At 44.4% G+C, this 23,109-nt stretch overlaps 2 protein-coding genes across 6 annotated transcripts in view; one reads left to right on the top strand and one right to left on the bottom strand.

Annotated features, from left to right (window-relative positions):
• Positions 1–18,053, top strand: part of LOC106574714 (phosphoinositide 3-kinase regulatory subunit 4) — a 28,154-nt gene extending 10,101 nt beyond the window's left edge. For all 3 annotated transcript variants that reach the window (XM_045719052.1, XM_045719053.1, XM_045719051.1), the window contains 6 exons: positions 14,960–15,124; positions 15,595–15,806; positions 15,994–16,125; positions 16,226–16,415; positions 17,208–17,328; positions 17,507–18,053. In XM_045719052.1, the coding sequence (XP_045575008.1) occupies positions 14,960–15,124; positions 15,595–15,806; positions 15,994–16,125; positions 16,226–16,415; positions 17,208–17,328; positions 17,507–17,677 (991 nt within the window). In that variant the 3' untranslated portion in view covers positions 17,678–18,053. The remainder of the gene's footprint in view (positions 1–14,959; positions 15,125–15,594; positions 15,807–15,993; positions 16,126–16,225; positions 16,416–17,207; positions 17,329–17,506) is intronic.
• Positions 18,054–19,520: 1,467 nt separating this feature from the next.
• LOC106585544 (collagen alpha-6(VI) chain) overlaps positions 19,521–23,109 on the bottom strand; it is a 50,125-nt gene continuing 46,536 nt past the window's right edge. For 2 of the 3 annotated variants that reach the window (XM_045719048.1, XM_045719049.1), the window contains exons 36-39: positions 21,625–22,290; positions 21,184–21,447; positions 20,417–20,464; positions 19,521–20,187 (exon numbers count right to left, since the gene is read on the bottom strand). In XM_045719048.1, coding sequence (XP_045575004.1) covers positions 19,997–20,187; positions 20,417–20,464; positions 21,184–21,447; positions 21,625–22,290 — 1,169 coding nt within the window. In that variant the 3' untranslated portion in view covers positions 19,521–19,996. The remainder of the gene's footprint in view (positions 20,188–20,416; positions 20,465–21,183; positions 21,448–21,624; positions 22,291–23,109) is intronic. The other variant, XM_045719050.1, reaches the window with a different exon arrangement.

Genomic DNA, 23,109 nt, shown 5'->3' with positions numbered 1-23,109 from the left:
CAGCTCTTTCAGAACATTAGCTGAATGGATTTGGGAGAAGGAGAAATGGGGAAGGCTTGGGCGAGTAGCTGTGGGGGGTGCAGTGCTGTTGACCGGAGTAAGGGTAGCCAGGTGGAAAGCATGGCCAGCCGTAGAAAAATGCTTATTGAAATTCTCAATTATAGTAGGTTTATCGGTGGTGATAGAGTTTCATGTCCTCAGTGCAGTGGGCAGCTGGGAGGAGGTGTTCTTATTCTCTATGGACTTTACAGTGTCCCAGAACTTTTTTAAGTTTTTGTTGCAGGAAGCAAATTTCTGCTTGAAAAAGCTAGCCTTGGCATTTCTAACTGCCTGTGTATATTGGTTTCTAACTTCCCTAAAAAGTTGCATATCACGGGGGCTGTTCGATGCTAATGCAGAACGCCACAGGATGTTTTTGTGTTGGTTAAGGGCAGTCAGGTCTGGAGAGAACCCAGGGCTATATCTGTTCCCGGTTCTACATTTCTTGAATGGGGCATGCTTATTTAAGATGGAGAGGAAGGCATTTAAAAAAAATAACCAGGCATCCTCTACTGACGGGATGAGGTCAATATCCTTCCAGGACACCCGGGCCAGGTCGTTTAGAAAGGCTTGCTCGCTGAAATGGTTCAGGGAGCGCTTGACAGTGATGAGTGGAGGTCATTTGACCGCTGACCCGTTATGGATGCAGGCAATGAGGCAGTGATCGCTGAGATCTTGGTTGAAAACAGCAGAGGTGTATTTAGAGGGCAAGTTGGTTAGGATGATATCTATGAGGGTGCCCGTATTTACGGCTTTGGGGTGGTACCTGGTGGGTTCATTAATAATTTGTGTGAGCTTGAGGGCATCAAGCTTGGATTGTAGGATGGCTGGGGTGTTAAGCATGTCCCAGTTTAGGTCACCTAGCAGCACGAGCTCTGAAAATAGATGGGGTGCAATCAGTTCACATATGGTGTCCAGAGCACAGCTGGGGGCCGAGGGTGGTCTATAGCAGGCGGCAACTGTGAGAGACTTGTTTTTAGAGAGATGGATTTTTAAAAGTAGAAGTTCAAATTGTTTGGGTACAGACCTGGATAGTAGGACAGAACTCTGCAGGCTATCTTTGCAGTAGATTGCAACACCGCCCCCTTTGGCCGTTCTATCTTGTCTGAAAATGTTGTCGTTAGGGATGAAAATTGGTGGACTTCCTAAGCCAGAATTCAGACACGGCTAGGACATCCGGGTTGGCAGAATGTGCTAAAGCAGTGAATAAAACAAACTTAGGGAGGAGGCTTCTAATGTTAACATGCATGAAACCAAGGCTATTACGGTTACAGAAGTCATCAAAAGAGAGCGTCTGGGGAATAGGAGTGGAGCTAGGCACTGCAGGGCCTGGATTCACCTCTACATCACCAGAGGAACAAAGGAGGAGGAGGATAAGGGTACGGCTAAAAGCTATGAGGATTGGTCATCTGTGACGTCCGGAATAGAGAGTAAAAGGAGCATGTTTCTGGGGGCGATAAAATGGCTTCAAGGTATAATGTACAGACAAAGGTATGGTAGGATGTGAATACAATGGAGGTAAACCTAGGCATTGAGTGATGATGAGAGAGATATTGTCTCTAGAAACATCATTGAAACCAGAAGATGTCATAGCATGTGTAGGTGGAGGAACTGAAAGATTGGATAAGGTATAATGTGCAGGGCTAGAGGCTCTACAGTGAAATAAGCCAATAAACACTAACCAGAACAGCAATGGACAAGGCATATTGACATTAAGGAGAGGCATGCTTAGCCGAGTGATCAAAGGGTCCAGTGAGAATTAGACAGCTAGCCGAGCCATAGGTAGCAAGCTGGTAGAAGATGGAGGGAGGTCTGTTTTTAGCCACCTCGTGCGTTTCCGTCTGTAGATTAGTGGGGTTCCTTGTGGTGGGGGGGACCAGTTCAATTGGTAAAATAGTTATAATGGTCCAAGAAAATTGTCCGATAGACCTATTCAGATAGCAGCCGATATGACAGCTAACGATTAGCGGGCCGCAGATGGGTGTTCAGGTTACGTTGCGACGGAGGGGCCAGTTGGATAACTCCCTCGGGCAGATACCGTCGGTGGTCCAGTCGTGAAGGCCCGATGGGGCTCCGCATCGGCAGTAAAACGGGTCCGGATAGGTGATTGTAGCCCAGGAGTGGCTGATGGAACTCTTCAGCTGGATAATAACCAACCAGTTAACCAAATAGTAACCAATAACCAACCAGTTAACCAAGTGGTAACCAATAAACAACCAGTTAACCAAGTGGTAACCAATAACCAACCAGTTAACCAAATAGTAACCAACAACCAACCAGTTAACCAAGTAGTAACCAACAACCAAGTAGTAACCAATAACCAACGGGTTAACCAAGTAGTAACCAATAACCAACGGGTTAACCAAGTAGTAACCAATAACCAACCAGTTAACCAAGTAGTACACAACAACCAACCAGTTAACCAAGTAGTGACCAATAACCACCCAGTTAACCAAGTAGTAACCAGTTAATTAAGTAGTACACAACAACCAACCAGTTAACCAAGTAGTAACCAGTTAACCAAGTGTTAACCAAGTATTAACCAATAACCAACCAGTTAACCAAGTAGTGACCAACAACCAACCAGTTAACCAAGTAGTTGTGGTTTCTTCCCCTTTTTTTGTTGAGTGAGACAGTACAAGTGGCAGCAACATGCTGAATTGTGAGGGCAATTTACATTTAAGTATTAAAATTGGCAATACTAACTTAAACACAGTATACAACAGATATAGTCAAAGGAAGATGGAAGTACAAAATAATGTTCATCAGCTGTTCAGCAGGCAAAGTGTGGTTGGGATGATGCTGCAACCGAAAAACTCAGTCCTGCAGTGGATCAGCTCCAGTTTAGCTAAAGCTGGAACCAGTTAACTGGTTGGTTATTGGTTACTACTTGGTTAACAGCTCCAGTTTAGCTAAAGCTGGAATCTGTAGCGGTGAAACTGACACGTCCGCTCGCAGTATTACAACAACAAAGACGTTACTTCAAACATATTTTGCACATCATTGGACGTGTGACAGAACAGCAGATTATGTACTGGGATTTTTGTTCACCACGATGCAGAATGCTCCTCTGCCACATTTAAAAAAATAAAATAAAATAAATAGCAAACCCGCCTGCGGCCACCAGTGGTGCTGCTTCACTTTATGCAGATCTCAGCTTTAAGGAGTGGCTCTGGGTTAGACTTAGACCATCATTGGGGTGGGTTAGGCTTAGACCATCATTGGGGTGGGTTAGGCTTAGACCATCATTGGGGTGGGTTAGGCTTAGACCATCATTGGGGTGGGTTAGGCTTAGACCATCATTGGGGTGGGTTAGGCTTAGACCATCATTGGGGTGGGTTAGGCTTAGACCATCATTGCGGTGGGTTAGGCTTAGGCCATCATTGGGGTGGGTTAGGCTTAGACCATCATTGGGGTGGTTTAGACTTAGACCATCATTGGGGTGGGTTAGACTTAGACCATCATTGGGGTGGGTTAGACTTAGACCATCATTGGGGTGGGTTAGACTTAGACCATCATTGGGGTGGGTTAGACTTAAACCATCATTGGGGTGGGTTAGACTTAGACCATCATTGGGGTGGAAGCATATGGCGGAAGGGATCGTATTTTAGAAGTGTTCTTACGAAGGATCTTGAGACTTTTCTTGACTTTCTTGGGGCTGTGTGTGTTGATGGCAGGTCCAGATTGGTGTGTGTAGTTGGTAGGTTCAGATTTGTGTGTGTGGATGGTAGGTCCAGATTTTTGTGTGTGTTGATGGCAGGTCCAGATTGGTGTGTGTGTAGATGATAGGTATTCCTTAAAGAGGTGAGGTTTCAGGTGTCTCCGGAAGGTGGTGATTGACTCCGCTATCCTGGCGTCGTGAGGGAGCTTGTTCCACCATTGGGGTGCCAGAGCAGCGAACAGTTTTGACTGGGCTGAGCGGGAACTGTGCTTCCTCAGAGGTATGGAGGCGAGCAGGCCAGAGGTGGATGAACGCAGTGCCCTTGTTTGGGTGTAGGGCCTGGTCAGAGCCTGAAGGTACGGAGGTGCCGTTCCCCTCACAGCTCCGTAGGCAAGCACCATGGTCTTGTAGCGGATGCGAGCTTCAACTGGAAGCCAGTGGAGAGAGCGGAGGAGCGGGGTGACGTGAGAGAACTTGGGAAGGTTTAACACCAGACGGGCTGCGGCGTTCTGGATGAGTTGTAGGGGTTTAATGGCACAGGCAGGAAGCCCAGCCAACAGCGAGTTGCAGTAATCCAGATGGGAGATGACAAGTGCCTGGATTAGGACCTGTGCCGCTTCCTGTGTGAGGCAAGGTCCAACTCTGCGAATGTTGTAGAGCATGAACCTACAGGATCGGGTCACCGCCTTGATGTTAGTGGAGAACGACAGGGTGTTGTCCAGGGTCACGCCAAGGTTCTTAGCACTCTGGGAGGAGGACACAATGGAGTTGTCAACCGTGATGGCGAGATCATGGAACGGGCAGTCCTTCCCCGGGAGGAAGAGCAGCTCCGTCTTGCCGAGGTTCAGCTTGAGGTGGTGATCCGTCATCCACACTGATATGTCTGCCAGACATGCAGAGATGCGATTCACCACCTGGTTATCAGAAGGGGGAAAGGAGAAGATTAATTGTGTGTCATCTGCATAGCAATGATAGGAGAGACCATGTGAGGATATGACAGAGCCAAGTGACTTGGTGTATAGCGAGAATAGGAGAGGGCCTAGAACACTTAGGTTGGAGTCATTAAAACTCATTTTTCAACCACTCCACACATTTCTTGTTAACAAACTATAGTTTTGGCAAGTTGGTTAGGACATCTACTTTGTGCATGACACAAGTCATCTTTCCAACAATTGTTTATTGTGTGATTGTAATCTGTTAATTGTTTATTGTAATCTTTCCAACAATTGGCTGTGTGTGTTGATGGCAGGTCCAGATTGGTGTGTGTAGTTGGCAGGTTCAGATTGGTGTGTGTAGTTGGTAGGTTCAGATTGGTGTGTGTGTGTGTGTGTGTGTGTGTGTGTGTGTGTGTGAGTGTGTGTGTGTGTGTGTGAGTGTGTGTGTGTGTGTGTGTGTGTGTGTGTGTTTGTGTGTGTGTGTTTTCAACCACTCCATAAATTTCTTGTTAACAAACTATAGTTTTGGCAAGTCGGTTAGGACATCTACTTTGTGCATGACACAAGTAATCTTTCCAACAATTGTTTATAGACAGATTATTTCACTTATAATTCAATGTATCACAATTCCAGTGGGTCAGAAGTTTACATACACTAAGTTGACTGTGCCTTTAAACAGCTTGGAAAATTCCAGAAAATGATGTCATGGCTTTAGAAGCTTCTGATAGGCTAATTGACATCATTTGAGTCAATTGGAGGTGTACCTGTGGAAGTATTTCAAGGCCTACCTTCAAACTCAGTGCCTCTTTGCTTGACATCATGGGAAAATCAGCCAAGACCTCAGAAAAAAATGTGTAGACCTCCACAAGTCTGGTTCATCCTTGGGAGCAATTTCCAAATGCCTGAAGGTACCACATTCATCTGTACAAACAATAGTACGCAAGTATAAACACCATCATGCCGCTCAGGAAGGAGACGCATTCTGTCTCCTAGAGATGAACATACTTTGGTGCGAAAAGTGCAAATCAATCCAGAACAACAGCAAAGGGCCTTGTGAAGATGCTGGAGGAAAAAGGTACAAAGGTATCTATATCCACAGTAAAACGAGTACTATATCGACATAACCTGAAGGGCCGCTCAGCAAGGATGAAGCCACTGCTCCAAAACTGCCATAAAAAAGCCAGACTACGGTTTGCAACTGCACATGGGGACAAAGATTGTACTTTTTGGAGAAATGTCCTCTGGTCTGATGAAACAAAAATAGAACTGTTTGGCAATAATGACCATCGTTATGTTTGGAGGAAAAAGGGGCTTGCAAGCCGAAGAACACCATCCCAACCGTGAAGCACGGGGGTGGCAGCATCATGTTCCCAAGAACATGTTCCCAAGATGGCGTAGCAGTGCAGACGTGTTTTGGTCGTCCTCTCGTGTTCTTTTGTATTTTTTGTCCTTTTTTGTATACATTTCGATTTTTATTTTCAATCTCTTTCCATTTTAACTCAATTATACCTTCCGGTGACCTGCCTCGCCCAATGTGATACAGAACCGCTATTATTTAGAATTTTTAGACCTTATAGCAAGAGCCACCTAGCCATCAGAAGCTAACCAGCTAATTTGGCTACAAGCTATTTAGTCATTGTTAGCCACTGCTAGCGGCCTTTACCTTCTGCACAGATACCAGACCTTTTTTTTAGCTTGGATAATACTCACCAGCCTACCAGTATCGGACTGTCTCTCCACTACAACGCCGGATTCCTCCCGTAATCCCTGAACCATTACTCCTGATCTTCACAGCTAGCTAGCACCCACCGAGTTACCCAGTACCGAAGCTATCCCTGAGGCCCAACTCCCGGCCTGCTCAGTTGTTCACCCCAACCCCACCCAAACACGGCTAGAACCCACTACTCCACCGGATCCTTGCCATAAGCTCTGGACCTTGGCACCGGATCACCGCTGCTACCGAGTGGCTATAGTGGCTAACGCCCCATGCCCTGAAGCTAGCACCAGGTAGCCATGAGCCAGGCGCATCCCCCGGCTAGCAAACTAAATTACTACATCTACAATACCTCTTTCACCATCTGGCTTGGATCCTTTGTCAACACGGCGCCCCGCCGCGCCACCACGACTGGTCTGCCGATGAATACTCCATCCGCTGTGCCTCCAACTGGCCTCCGTCGGACGTCGGAGCAGACGCTACTAGCCCCGGGCTACTAACTTTAAGCGCCGTGTCGCCCGCGTGCTAGCGTAGTAGCGACTACTCCGCGGCCTCCCTGTTCCATCTACCGCTGTCCCCTGGACCCTATGATCACTTGGCTACATAGCTGATGCCTGCTGGACTGTCCATTAATCACGGTACTCCATTCTGTTTATTATTTATCTGTCGGCCCCAGCTGCGAACTCAGGCTGTGTGTGTAGTTAACCGACCCTCTCTGTCCAGTCATCGCCATTTTGCCTGTTGTTGTTGTTTTAGCTGATCAGCTGTTGTCTCACCTGTTGTTGTCTAGCTAGCTCTCCCAATCAACACCTGTGATTACTTTATGCCTCGCTGTATGTCTCTCTCAAATGTCAATATGCCTTGTATACTGTTGCTTAGGTTAGTTATTGTTTTAGTTTACAATGAAGCCCCTAGTTCCACTCATCATACCTCTGTTACCTCCTTTGTCCCACCTCCCACACATGCGATGACCTCACCCATTATAACCTGCATGTCCAGAGATACAACCTCTCTTATCATCACTCAGTGCCTGGGCTTACCTCCGCTGTACCCGCACCCCACCATACCCCTGTCTGCACATTATGCCCTGAATCTATTCTACCACGCCCAGGAATACGATCCTTTTATTATTTGTCCCCAACGCTCTAGGCGACCAGTTTTGATAGCCTTTAGCCGTACCCTCATCCTACTCCTCCTCTGTTCCTCGGGTGATGTGAAGGTAAACCCAGGCCCTGCATGTCCCCAGGCACCCTCATTTGTTGACTTCTGTGATCGAAAAAGCCTTGGTTTCATGCATGTCAACATCAGAAGCCTCCTCCCTAAGTTTGTTTTACTCACTGCTTTAGCACACTCTGCCAACCCTGATGTCCTTGCCGTGTCTGAATCCTGGCTTAGGAAGGCCACCAAAAATTCTGAGATTTCCATACCCAACTACAACATTTTTCCTCAAGATAGAACTGCCAAAGGGGGAGGAGTTAGGCTGCAAAGTTCTGTCATGCTGTCCAGGTATATACCCAAACAGTTCGAACTTCTAATTTTAAAAATTAATCTCTCCAGAAATAAGTCTCTCACTGTTGCCGCCTGCTATTGACCCCCCCTCCGCTCCCAGCTGTGCCCTGGACACCATTTGTGAATTGATCGCCCCCCATCTAGCCTCCAGAGTTCGTTCTGTTAGGTGACCTAAACTGGGATATGCTTAACACACCGGCAGTCCTACAATTTAAGCTAGATGCCCTCAATCTAACACAAATCATCAAGGAACCCACCAGGTACAACCCCAAATCTGTAAACATGGGCACCCTCATAGACGTTATCCTGACCAACTTGCCCTCCAAAAACACCTCCGTTGTTTTCAATCAGGATCTCAGCGATCACTGCCTCATTGCCTGTATCCGTTATGGGTCCGCGGTCAAACGACCACCCCTGATCACTGTCAAACGCTCCCTAAAACACTTCTGCGAGCAGGCCTTTCTAATAGACCTGGCCTGGGTATCCTGGAAGGATATTGACCTCATCCCGTCAGTCGAGGATGCCTGGTCATTCTTTAAAAGTAATTTCCTCACCATCTTAGATAAGCATGCCCCGTTCAAAAAATGCAGAACTAAGAACAGATATAGCCCTTGGTTCACTCCAGACCTGACTGCCCTTGACCAGCACAAAAACATCCTGTGGCGGACTGCAATAGCATCGAATAGTCCCTGTGATATGCAACTGTTCAGGGAATTCAGGAACCAATACACGCAGTCAGTCAGGAAAGCAAAGGCTAGCATTTTCAAGCAGAAATTTGCTTCCTGTAGCTCTAACTCCAAAAAGTTTTGGGACACTATAAAGTCCATGGAGAACAAGAGCACCTCCTCCCAGCTGCCCACTGCACTGAGGCTAGGTAACACGGTCACCACTGATAAATCCATGATAATATAACATTTCAATAAGCATTTCTCTACGGCTGGCCATGCCTTCCTCCTGGCTACTCCAACCCCGGCCAACAGCTCCGCCCCCCCCTGCAGCTACTCGCCCAAGCCTCCCTAGCTTCTCCTTCACCCAAATCCAGATAGCAGATGTTCTGAAAGAGCTGCAAAACCTGGACCCGTACAAATCAGCTGGGTTAGACAATCTACACTCTCTCTTTCTAAAACTATCCGCTGCCATTGTTGCAACCCCTATTACCAGTCTGTTCAACCTCTTTTTCGTATCGTCCGAGATCCCTAAAGATTGGAAAGCTTCCGCGGTCGTCCCCCTCTTCAAAGGGGGTGACACCCTAGACCCAAACTGTTACAGACCTATTTCCATCCTGCCCTGCCTATCCAAAGTCTTCGAAAGCCAAGTTAATAAACAGGTCACTGACGATTTCGAATCCCACCGTACCTTCTCCGCTGTGCAATCCGGTTTCCGAGCTGGTTACGGGTGCACCTCAGCCACGCTCAAGGTACTAAATTATATCATAACCGCCATCGATAAAAGACAGTACTGTGCAGCCGTCTTCATCGACCTGGCCAAGGCTTTCGACTCTGTCAATCACCGTATTCTTATCGGCAGACTCAATAACCTTGGTTTTTCTAGCGACTGCCTCGCCTGGTTCACCAACTACTTTGCAGACAGAGTTCAGTGTGTCAAATCGGAGTGCATGTTGTCCGGACCTCTGGCAGTCTCTATGGGGGTACCACAGGGTTCAATTCTCGGGCCGACTCTTTTCTCTGTATATATCAATGATGTCGCGCTTGCTGCGGGCGATTCCCAGATCTACCTCTACGCAGACGACACCATTCTGTATACTTCTGGCCCTTCCTTGGACACTGTGCTAACTAACCTCCAAACGAGCTTCAATGCCATACAACACTCCTTCCGTGGCCTCCAACTGCTCTTAAACACTAGTAAAACCAAATGCATGCTTTTCAAACGTTCGCTGCCTGCACCCGCCCACCCGACTAGCATCACCACCCTGGACGGTTCCGACCTAGAATATGTGGACCACTACAAATACCTAGGTGTCTGGCTAGACTGTAAACTCTCCTTCCAGACTCATATTAAACATCTCCAATCCAAAATCAAATCTAGAATCGGCTTTCTATTTCGCAACAAAGCCTCCTTCGCTCACGCCGCCAAACTTACCCTAGTAAAACTGACTATCCTACCGATCCTCGACTTCAGCGATGTCATCTACAAAATAGCTTTCAATACTCTACTCAACAAACTGGATGCAGTCTATCACAGTGCCATCCGTTTTGTTACCAAATCACCTTATACCACCCACCACTGCGAGCTGTATGTTCTAGTCGGCTGGCCCTCGCTACATATTCGTTGCCATACCCACTGGCTCCAGGTCATCTATAAGACTATGCTTGGTAATGCTCCACCTTATCTCAGTTCACTGGTCACGATAACAACACTCACCCATAGCACACGTTCCAGCAGGTATATCTCACTGATCATCCCCAAAGCCAACACCTCATTTGGCCGCCTTTCATTCCAGTTCTCTGCTGCCAGTGACTGGAACGAATTGCAAAAATCGCTGAAGTTGGAGACTTTTATTTCCCTCACCAACTTTAAACATCAGTTATCTGAGCAGCTAACCGATCGCTGCAGCTGTACATAGCCCATCTGTACATTGCCCACCCTATCGACCTACCTCATCCCCTTACTGTTTTTATTTTATTTACTTTTCTGCTCTTTTTGCACACCAGTATCTCTACATGCACATCTTCATATGCTCATTTATCACTCCAGTGTTAATCTGCTAAATTGTAATTATTTGCTCTTATGGCCTATTTATTGCCTACCTCCTCATGCCTTTTGCACACACTGTATATAGACTTTCTTTTTTCTACTGTATCATTGACTTGTTTGTTTACTCCATGTGTAACTCTGTGTTGTCTGTGTCACACTGCTTTGCTTTATCTTGGCCAGGTCGCAGTTGTAAATGAGAACTTGTTCTCAACTTGCCTACCTGGTTAAATAAAGGTAAAATAAAAATGTTGTGGGGGTGCTTTGCTGCAGGAGGGACTGGTGCACTTCACAAAATAGATGGCTTCATGAGGAGGGAAAATGATGTGGATATATTGAAGCAACATCTCAAGACATCAGTCAGGAAGTTAAAGCTTGGTCGCAAATGGGGTCTTCCAAATGGACAATGACCCCAAGCATACTTCCAAAGTTGTGGCAAAATGGCTTAAGGACAACAAAGTCAAGGTATTGGAGTGGCCATCACAAAGCCCTGACCTCAATCCTATAGAAAATGTGTGGGCAGAACTGAAAAAGCATGTGCGAGCAAGGAGGCCTACAAACCTGAATCAGTTACACCAGCTCTGTCAGGAGGAATGGGCCAAAATTCACCCAACTTATTGTGGGAAGCTTGTGGAAGGCTACCCGAAACGTTTGACCCAAGTTAAACAATTTAAAGGCATTGCTACCAAATACTAATTGAGTGTATGTAAACTTCTGACCCACTGGGAATGTCATGAAAGAAATAAAAGCTGAAATAAATAATTCTCTCTACTATTATTCTTACATTTCACATTCTTAAAATAAAGTGGTGATCCTAACTGACCTAACACAGGGAATTTTTACTAGGATTAAATGTCACGAATTGTGAAAAACTGAGTTTAAATGTATTTGTAAACTTCCGACTTCAACTGTACGAAGAAAACGATATAAACACGGGACAGGACGGGACAAAGACAAAAACACACATCCGACTTGGATTAGATTGGTGTGTGTAGTGATGGTAGGTCCAGATGGGTGTGTGTGAGTGATGGTAGGTCCAGATTAATACATTCATCTGTATAGGTACACAGTCGTGCCCAAAAGTTTTGAGAATGACACAAATATTAATTTTCACAAAGTTTGCTGCTTCAGTGTCTTTAAATATTTTTTCAGATGTTACTACTACTGAAGTATAATTACAAGCATTTCATAAGTGTCAAAGGCTTTTATTGACAATTACATGAAGTTGATGCAAAGAGTCAATATTTGCAGTGTTGACCCTTCTTTTTCAAGACCTCTGCAATCTGCCCTGGCATGCTGTCAATTAACTTCTGGGCCACATCCTGACTGATGGCAGCCCATTCTTGCATAATCAATGCTTGGAGTTTGTCAGAATTTGTGGGTTTTTGTTTGTCCACCCGCCTCTTGAGGATTGACCACAAGTTCTCAATGGTTTTAAGGTCTGGGGAGTTTCCTGGCCATGGACCCAAAATATCAATGTGGAAATGTTTTTTTTTTGGTCAGTTCATTTGCATGGCAAAGAGGGACTTTGCAATTTAATTGCAATTCATCTGATCACTCTTCATAACATTCTGGAGTATATGCAAATTGCCATCATACAAACTGAGGCAGCAGATTTTGTGAAAATTAATATTTGTGTAATTCTCAAAACTTTTGGCCACGACTGTAGTATAGGTGTACCCATAAATCCCACTTTCATCTTTTAGATAAATACAAAAAAAATCACTTTCTTCTGATTTAATGTTTCAACTAATTCATCTGGTTGTTGTGTTCTTAACCTTTTTAAATTCTAAACCAATTAGATATTTTGTTGACAGTTACGTGTAAGTTCCCACTAGTGGACAATTTCAAGCTGCAAAAAACATTTGGTGTTGAGGTTAGCCTCCACATAGACACATTTTTCAAATATTTGTAGTACCTCTCAGATAATTGTACATAAAGTATGATCACTTAAGAGGTTAATGTGCTGCTATGTGCACATGATAGCATATTTCAAGAGCATACATTACTATTTCCTGCCCATTTAAAATGTGTTTTCTTATGCTGGCAGTTGTGCCTGCATGTCACAGTCAAACAGTAGCAACATCATTTGGTGAACTTCAACCATATAGAGTTCAGGCATTCAAAGCTTATATTTTTAAATGCATTTTGTCTTATTTTACTGTTACATTAACCTTGCATTGTTAGACATAGATGCCATTTTTGTAAATGTTACATTTATCTCAGGTGGGCTTAAAGGGTACAGTAGCACAAAAAGCAGTCTCTCTATACAGAATGTAAATTACAAAAAATGTATATTGTTCAATATAATCAATACTAACTTTGCCTAATATTGTAGTCAATTGTGTATATTTATACCCAAAACCATTGGTTTCCAAATATTTTATGAGTAGACTTTGCTATTTTGTCTTTTTCACCACTGTTCCTATTAAGCCCAGTATGCTCCTATTAAGCCCGGTATGCTCCTATTAAGCCCAGTATGCATTGAAACACAGTATGCATTGAAACACATGGGGATAGGGTGTTGATATCTCTAATATTCAATGAACATGAGCATAGATATGTTTTTTGTCCAGATTTAAGTTGATTAAAACACACAAACTACAGTTTTGCATATTGTGCATCTAGCCATGTTGCCTTTACCAAGATTAGGAACAATTAGAAACCTTTGACGTTCTCTCCAAGACGTTTGGGGTGGATGGGTAGTCGTTGATGCAGAGAGAGAGAAGAGTAAGATCAGGGTTGAGGGTTATCAGGGATAGAAGACCTGCAAGTGGTGGACAAAAATGATAACAAATGAGGGACTAGAAGATGACTATTGGGCGACTACTCATGCATTTTCGGGTGGGGGCATTGTCATTTTGTTGTCTTTCATTCATCCAGGTGAATCTGTTTTTTGGTCCACCACCTGTACCTTTTTAATACATAGTAGAGAGGGAGAGTTGAAACAGTCTTCAGATAGACTTTAGGAAGACAAGTTGGACTAATTTAACAAGAATAGCAGTACAGCAAATGTCAGATTTCAGACGTTCATTGAAAGTTGTGTGTGTTATGAGTGCTACTACCATGATGAATAGCAATAATACGTTTATTTTATGGGAGATTAATATAATCAAATTTTACATAAGAAATGTCAGTTTTGAACATTTTGAAATTAATTAAAATATATTATTTAAGAGGTGGGTTTATTTGGAACACCCATGGCTTAAAGGGTACACTTGATACCCATTAAGCCCACTCCGGACTTTGCACATATTTTATAAATATTTGTATGTATTATAATATAATGTATGTCAAGTTATAAAACTTCACATAAGAGATGAATCTTTCATGTTATCTCCAGTTTTTGTATAAAATTAGGGCAGTATATGTTAGAAATATCTGAACTTAGATTTTGGTGGGCTTAATAGGTACACTTACCCTAGTTTATCTAGCAGGAGGGGAATACCATTACCAGGATATAGGTGGTGAATACCATTACCAGGTCCTCTTTAGATACAGTGCCTTCAGAAAGTATTCATACCCCTTGACTTAGTCTACATTTTGATGTGTTACAGCCTGAATTAAAAATATTTTAATACATCATAATGACAAAGTGAAAACATGTTTTTAGAGATTTTTGCCAATTTATTGACAATGGAATACAGAAATATCTATTATTTTGAACAAAAATGTTAACACAACATGCAACAATTTCTAAGATTTTACTAAGTTACAGTTCATAGAAGGAAATCAGTCAATTGAAATAAATTCATTAGGCCCTAATCTATGGATTTGACATGACTGGGCAGGGGCGGAGCCATGAGTGGGCATGGGAGGGCATAGGCCCACCTACTTGGGAGCCAGGCCCTGCCAATCGGAATGAGTTTTTCCCCACAAAAGGGATTTATTACAGACAGAAATACTCCCCAGCACTCAAAACGTTTCAGCTTTTCATTTAGAATTCATTAAAACAAAATTCTAAAAACAGAATTTCACTTTGATATTATGGGGTATGTGTGTTGGATACAAAATCTTAATTTAATACATTTTCTAATTCAGGCTGTATCACAACAAAATGTGAAAAAGTCAAGGGGTGTGAGTACTTTCTGAAGGCACTGTATATGGAAGTGTATTAAGGCATCGGAGGAGGTACAGACATCAGCTCGCCTTTTCACAGATGTGCTCTACCTGTGTTGACCATCTTAGATTTCCTTGGAATGCACTTGGATAAGAGTGTCTGTCTCTCTGGATAAGAGCGTCTGTCTCTCTGGATAAGAGCGTCTCTCTGGATAATAGCGTCTCTCTGGATAAGAGCGTCTGCTATAAATAACCAAAACGTTGATGGAAAAACTAATGAACAACAGGCCTCAATCCAACCTGTGTGAATGTTTTGATGCTGTCTTACAGGTCAGTGCTGACGTACTCCCGCATCGGGGGCCACGTGAAGACGTTGACCTTCTGTCAGGGGTCACACTACCTGGCTGCTGCCTCAGACAACGGTTCCATCCAGCTCCTGGCCATCGAGGCCAACAAGCCCCCCAAATCACCCAAAGTGAACCCCTTTCAGACCAGGTATGTACTATCCATCATGGGTTGATCGAGCAGAAAGTTGGTTTCATTTACTGTAGTTGATATAATTATTATTATTATTTATTGGATTTATATAACGCTTTTCTACCAACTGAGGTTCACAAAGCACTTTACATAGTAGGGGGAAACTCACCTCATCCACCACCAATGAACTTGCAGTATCATGAAGTTATCATGATCATGCAGTAGATACTGCAGTATCATGTAGTTATCATTATCATGCAGTAAATACTGCATTATCATGATCATGCAGTAAATACTGCAGTATCATGAAGTTATCATGATCATGCAGTAGATACTGCAGTATCATGTAGTTACCATTATCATGCAGTAAATACTGCAGTATCATGTAGTTATCATGATCATGCAGTAGATACTGCAGTATCATTTTGATGCCACAATGTAATAATGAGTTACTCCACATTTAACTGTTATATCGACTGTCCTCTCAGGTTCCTGGACCAGAAGGATGACGGCTGCGTGGTGGACATCCACCATTTTAATTCTGGAGCCCAGTCTGTGCTGGCCTACGCCACGGTGAACGGCTCCCTGGTGGGCTGGGACCTGCGCTCCAACTCCAACGCCTGGACCCTCCGCCACGACCTCCGCCTGGGCCTCATCACCTCCTTCACCGTGGACATGCACCAGTGCTGGCTCTGCCTGGGTACGTGGGTGTTGGTGTGAGCACGTGGGTGGATGTGGGTTGTGTGGTGCATGTTGCGTGTATAAAAAATGTAAATGGATTTCGTCTGAAAACTGCATTGAAAACGTAACTTAAACAGAGTTGTGACTTATCTGACATCCACTTATCAGGAGTCTACTGAATCCTATTCTGTTTCGTCCACACACAGGTACAAGCAACGGCACTATGGCATGCTGGGACATGCGGTTCCAGCTCCCCATCTCAAACCACTCCCACCCTGCCCGAGCACGAATCAGACGGCTGCTCATGCACCCGCTCTACCAATCCTCCGTCATTGCTGGTGAGACTAGATGTCATCATATTTTTTATCTTTATTAACGAAACCTTTCTTTGAGGGGCAAATCAAACTATTATTTGTGTGTTTTGTTGCTGTTTTGTAGCGGTCCAGGGCAACAATGAGGTATCCATGTGGGACATGGAGACGGGGGACAGGAAGTTCACGTTGTGGGCCAGCTCTGCTCCCCCTCTCTCAGAGATGCAGCCGTCCCCCCACAGTGTCCATGGGATCTACTGCAGCCCTGCAGACGGGAACCCCCTCCTCCTCACAGCTGGCTCCGACATGAGAATCAGGTATGTTTGCTATACTCTCCACTGGACTAACCGTGCTTCTGATATATTTAACCCAGTTCTGACCATGTATGTTTGCTATACTCTCCACTGGACTAACTGTCCTTCTGATATATTTAACCCAGTTCTGACCATGTATGTTTGCTATACTCTCCACTGGACTAACCATCCTTCTGATATATTTAACCCAGTTCTGACCATGTATGTTTGCTATACTCTCCACTGGACTAACCATCCTTCTGATATATTTAACCCAGTTCTGACCATGTATGTTTGCTATACTCTCCACTGGACTAACCATCCTTCTGATATATTTAACCCAGTTCTGACCATGTATGTTTGCTATACTCTCCACTGGACTAACCATCCTTCTGATATATTTAACCCAGTTCTGACCATGTATGTTTGCTATACTCTCCACTGGACTAACCATCCTTCTGATATATTTAACCCAGTTCTGACCATGTATGTTTGCTATACTCTCCACTGGACTAACCATCCTTCTGATATATTTAACCCAGTTCTGACCATGTATGTTTGCTATACTCTCCACTGGACTAACCATCCTTCTGATATATTTAACCCAGTTCTGACCATGTATGTTTGCTATACTCTCCACTGGACTAACCATCCTTCTGATATATTTAACCCAGTTCTGACCATGTATGTTTGCCGGATGACATTTAAGTTTGTGTTTGACAATTTGGCTTAGCCAAGAAGTGTGTTGGATGGTGTTAGCTTGTTTGTTTTGTCAGTCAAGTCTTATTTCTATACTGTGTTCTGTGTTATTACCAGGTTCTGGGACTTGGCTTACCCAGAGAGGTCCTACATTGTGGCAGGTGGAGCCAATGAACTGCTGCACTGTCCCTCAGTCCTCTACAGCCGCAAGATCATCGAGGGCACCGAGGTTGTACAGGTATGCCCTGATAGGACGGTGGCAGTGTATTCAGTGTATTCCTCTAAGCACCTGGTCCTACAATGAGATGTTCAATACATCATTTCTGGGAGAGCAATTTATTTGCAGCGTTATAAACATGTATGAATAAGAAACCACAAGACAGGTAGAGATTGACCTACATTCCCTGTCCTGTCAGGAGATCCACAGCAAACAGAAGAGTGGAGCCACAGAGGACGCCCCCCGCAGGGGCCCAGAGTCCCTCCCCGTGGGCCACCATGACATCATCACTGACATCGCCACTTTCCAGACCACACAGGGCTTCATCGTCACTTCGTCCAGAGACGGCATTGTCAAAGTCTGGAAATAAACTGCCCCTTTCAGGCCCTCCCACTCTCGCTGACACACACACACACACACACACACACACACACACACACACACACACACACACACACACACACACACACACACACACCCAACCAACCATACACTCTAGTCCTCAACTTCTTCACCCCAGAGTTTTGATCTATGTTGTAGACTTTTGTACATAGTATATTTGAAAGCTAATTAATATAAGAGAAGCTTCTGGAAATCCTGTCGCAAAATACGAGTAGATGTTAACCCTTTGTTTGTAATGACATTCACTGAAGTCACAATTATGCAATGCCTGATATCTGTTGATGTTAAACTGCTCAAAAGCAACTGTTCAAGAAGTGTCAATAAAGTTTGGTATGATGAATGAACCCTTTATGAACTGCTATTATGAACTCTATAGTTTTTAGTGTTTATTGAGCGCTATAGGCTTCTCTCAAAGTTGTAACGTTAACAAACCAGGCCATGACCAGGACTGAAACCAACCCTTGGCATGAACAGTGTCCACATTCTCAAACCATAGCTGTTATCGATGACAACTGTCGCAAGTTTAATTTGTATATCAAAACACAACAGCAAATCCATTCAGGGCAGGATTAATGCAGGGACTTACCGGGGCTGAAGCCCCTGGACCCAGGCCCATAGGGGACCCAATAGGGAGCAAAAATAATAAGGAAATACGAACAGTATATATTATATATTTTTATTTTTTATTTTTATTGCAACAGCTAACCATGGGATGATTCAGGGGCCCGCTCTCAAGGAGTGTAGACAGCCTGCTGCCGCTCTGCTAATCGTCAAATGAGGGGAGGGGAGGAGGTAGGGGGCCCTGCCTTGATTGGGTAACTGACTAATACAATTTTTTTAAATGCATAATAAATAAATGTAACTGGTCAACTGTGTGAGTCGGGCTGGGCCCAAGAGGCAATACAAATACATTTTTTTTAATCTTTTTTTTTTTAATCCAGCACAGGAGCCCACACCAACATAGTGTTTTATAGGGGTGTTAGGCCACCACGAGCTGCCAGAACAGCTTCAATGGCCTTGGCATAGATTCTAGAAGTGGACCTAAACCATGCCAGGAAAATGCATCCCACACCATAACATATACTTTGTATCCCTCATTTACTCAAGTTTTTCCTTTATTTGGGCAGCTACTGGTATGCCTACAGTCAGAAGGGCACAATTTGGGCAGCATATGCACCAAATATAGGTTACAGCTTGTTTCGTTGTGGCCATAGACATATAACCCATAGAAGAATTTTGGAATCTCTTACCGTGGCAATTTGATGTTAAACTCATGGGTACTAGCAATGGCTGCCAGTCCTGATTTGAATGGGAACAGTCATCTATGGATTATATTTATATGGTAGGTTGCTGCTGTAGGTTTGCCTTATGCAGATTAAAAAATAATATAGCGGGAAAAACGTACAGTTTGGAAAGCAAATGCATACACCTGAAGAAGACTAATCAGCCTGTAAAACCAATATAAATAAATAATAAACTCCCAATTTTTTGTGAACATCAGCACTGTTTTAAGAAGTAGCTCATCTTGAGATAGCCGATGCACTCGTCATCGTGGCAATAGCCTATCACCGTGAGTAGCCCATGGCTTCATCTTCATCATTAGGTGAGTCAGTGTGCAACTGGAAATTGTATTTAGTAACTTACTGTATGTATAAATACACATGTATTTCCTTCTAATATTGAACATATCTGTGTGTCTCTTCATTGGCCTGGGCTATTGTTATGATTTCTTAATCTGGCCCAGTATCCGTTCAGGATCTATATCAGTAGACTAAGGTCATAAGAGCATCAAAAATAAACTGACCGCTAAGGAATTTGTGCAGTTTTATTTTCAACACTTCAGCACCAAATGGTCAAGTTAGAGGAAACAGACACACAGTGCAACAAATGACATGTAGCCTGAATTTACATCTATGGTTAACATCCAAGCTCCAGAAGTTAACAGTGCATTGCCTGGTGCTTGGTTTGGTCGCTGTGATGATGGAAAATAGCCACAAGAGACAATACAGGTTATTTCATTGCTTTAAAGTCATTCTCACAAAAGCATCAGTGCCCTTATGTATGTTTGTTGCATGACTGCATGAGAGTCAGATCCGTTACTTAGGTCTGCTTGAACAGACTTGAATAAAATAGAGAAATATTCATACTTCTGTTCCAGTAATTTCCATTTTTACCCAAAAGTAAACTAAATGCTAAAGATAAGGTCTAGAGTTATTTACACAGACAGTGCTGCTTTTGATGTTCACACCTTGAATGAGAATTTGTTTGGCTGGTCAATTCACTCTAATCAGGGTTTTAGATGTGTGGAGTTCCTCCTCAGACAGAGGCCTTCGCAAGCCTCCTGCGTCTCGAAGCGGTTACCGTTGCCGCCACAGCCGCCATACCAGAAACGGGAGCACTTGCTCTGTGTCGTGTCAAAGTACCACTTCAGGGTGTAGTTCTCACAACCTCCCTTGTCCTGTTTGAAGAAACATGCATCTGGGGAAGAGGAGGGAGAGGTAACGGGGCAAAGGAGAGAAATGGGAGATAGAAAAAAGGGGATAGGATTCAGAAGAAAACAAAAGAAAGAGGGGAGAGGAAAGAGAGAGGGGAGAGGACAAAGCCAAAGGTTAAGACTCATGCCTTTTACACTATTGTACAGACCTGAGCCTGCTGTCTTTTTACATGTGTTATTGCATACGAAATTAGAGAGAGATGTGGTCCTTATCCTGGTTAAGAACTGTACTTTCCTCTGTCCTCAGGAGGGTTGTGTGATCTGTGAACACATAACATTAGAAGAAAATCTCTGGCGTAGTGCTGTGAATGATGACCTCGCAGCTGACATGACAACATGACAACTGACAAAAATGGCATCACAACTTTTGTCATTTCAATCCTGTAATTGCCATACTACTTAAAAAAGGTATATTACAGTCACTAATGTTAGGGGTTCAGCTCATTACAATTCTCTTGACTGAAAGCCTCCTGATTTGAGAATGCAAATAGAACAACTAGTGTTCTCTTCTCATGCAGCATGCATTATATGATTCAGCATTTGACAAACATCCCAACAGTCGTTGTCATTCAGGTTGTGGCTAACAGAGCTCTACATCTATGACCTCCACATGATGTTCAGTAGAGGTGGTAGCAGTAGAGGGCTGGGGGGACTTACTGGAAGTGCCACACGTCTCAAAGCATTAGTTTTCCGTTCTAAAACAGTTGGCGTTAGCGTCGCAACCGCCGTACCAAAAAGGCGAGCATGCACCGAGCGTTTTGTTAAAGTGCCATCGCTGGCCATAGTCCCCGCAGTTGGTGCCACTGTCGACATCCAACTTACAGTGGTCTGAAAGCAGAACAAGCGGGTTTGTAAACGGGGAAGGAAGACATGCAGTACGCGGTTGCAAACTGAGACTACTCATGCAGTGGGATACGAGGGAACACGTGAAGGAGAGAGAGAAATAGAAGTCGTGTTATAAATGTGGGGTTACTGATTACCATTAGAGTTTGTCTGTGGCCGGGGAGGTGAAGCGGCTCCATCTCCCCTGGAGAAGGCATGTATAGTGTCAACCTGGTCAAGAGCTATCTGAGTCGGAAATACACCAGTGTGCTCCAGGAACTCCTCCTCATCTGTGTACTCCAACTCCTCTTTCTCTTTCCACACCTCCCACTCTGCCTGTCCTTGTCCCTGCACGTGTTCCTGTCCCAGCATCAGCTCACACTTGAGTTTGAGATCGGCAGGAGGGTAGCTGTTCATTCCCTCTGAAATAGTGAGGGGGGAGTGAGAGGGTTAGGACACACAGTAGCACTGCCTTGGCAGCAGCTAATGGGGATCCCTAATAAATACAAATACAAATGTTAAAATGTATGATCTGTTCTGGCATAATTATCTCTCCTTCAAGAGACAACCAGATGAAGAAGCATGTTAGTGTTCCTTACTACTGAGGACCCTGAGGAAGGCTCTGAAGAAGCGCTGTGCGTAGCCTCTCTCCCACTCCTTCACATGCCACAGATGGAGCAGGTGCTGCTCTGACGGCGTGCTCGCCAACTCCTCCACCTGGGTGCTGTTGTAATGGTCGCCCACCGTGATCACAAACAGGGAAATACCCTGACACTTGGCCTTCTGGGAAGTGTAGGCCAGCTTGGCCTGGTCCCAGTGGGCTGTCTCGGCCCCCACCACAGCCAGCACCACTCTACTCTTCCTGGGCCTGGTGTCCTTGAGGAACACCTTGCTCAGAGCGTACTCCAGGGTCTGCCCCAGAGACGACACTCCTCCCTGCTGCTGCATGCTCCTCAGGTGTGTCTGTAGACCAATGTGGTTGTGGTACTTCTGCAGGTCAAACTCTACCTTAACGGCCTGGGAAGTCTGGGGGAGCAGAGAACCACTGGTCTGGAGAAGAGCCACCCTGGCCCGGCCGTCAGCCACGCTGGGTTTGGGGCTCCAGGCTACCTGCTTCACCACTGAGCCCAGAAGCTCCTGGACGCCAGCGTACTGGTCGGCCCGGATCTCCCTTGAACCGTCCACCACCAGGGTCAGGTCCATATCCACCACCAGGGGCCGCTGAGCGTCAGTAAAGTCACACTCCTGGGCTGGTTTACAGTGGTCTGATGGACACACAGAACCAGAGCTTAGAGATAGTAGTAGTACAGTAGTATCAGTAGTACTAGTGTAGTAGTAGTGTAGTAGTACAGTAGCATCAGTAGCAGTAGTACAGTAGCATCAGTAGCAGTACTACAGTAGTATAGTAATAGTAGTAGTACAGTAGCATCAGTAGTAGTATAGTAGCATCAGTAGAAGTACAGTAGTAATACAATTGGTAGTGCAGTAGCATCAGTAGTAGGAGGAGGAGTAGTACAGTAGCACCATCAGTAGTAGAAGTAGTACAGTAGCACCAGTAGTAGTACAGTAGCATCAGTAGTAGTACAGTAGCATCAGTAGTAGTAGTAGTGCAGTAGTACAGTAGCATCAGTAGTAGTAGTAGTACTACTGTAGTAGTAGTAGTGCAGTACAGTAGAATTAGTAGAAGTACAGTAGCATCAGCAGCAGTAGTAGTACAGTAGCATCAGCAGCAGTAGAAGTACAGTAGCATCAGTAGTAGTAGTAGTACTGTAGTAGTACAGTAGAATCAGTAATAGTAGTAGTAGTAGTAATAGTAGTACTGTAGTAGTACAGTAGCATCAGTAGTAGTACAGTAGCATCAGTAGTAGTAGTAGTACGGTAGTACAGTAGCATCAGTAGTAGTAGTAGTAGTAATAGTAGTACTGTAGTAGTAGTGCAGAAACATCATTAGTAGTAGTATTAGTAGTACAGTAGCATCAGTAGCAGTAGTAGGAGGAGTAGTACAATAGCAGCATCAGTAGTAGTAGCATCAGTAGTAGTAGTACAGTAGCATCAGTAGTAGTGTATTAGTAGTAGTGTAGTAC

This window comes from Salmo salar, chromosome ssa05, assembly GCF_905237065.1.
Source record: "Salmo salar chromosome ssa05, Ssal_v3.1, whole genome shotgun sequence".
In the NCBI taxonomy this organism is placed as follows: Eukaryota; Metazoa; Chordata; class Actinopteri; order Salmoniformes; family Salmonidae; genus Salmo; species Salmo salar.
Note: the sequence above shows the minus strand (reverse complement) of the source record. Positions and strands in the feature narration are given on the sequence as shown.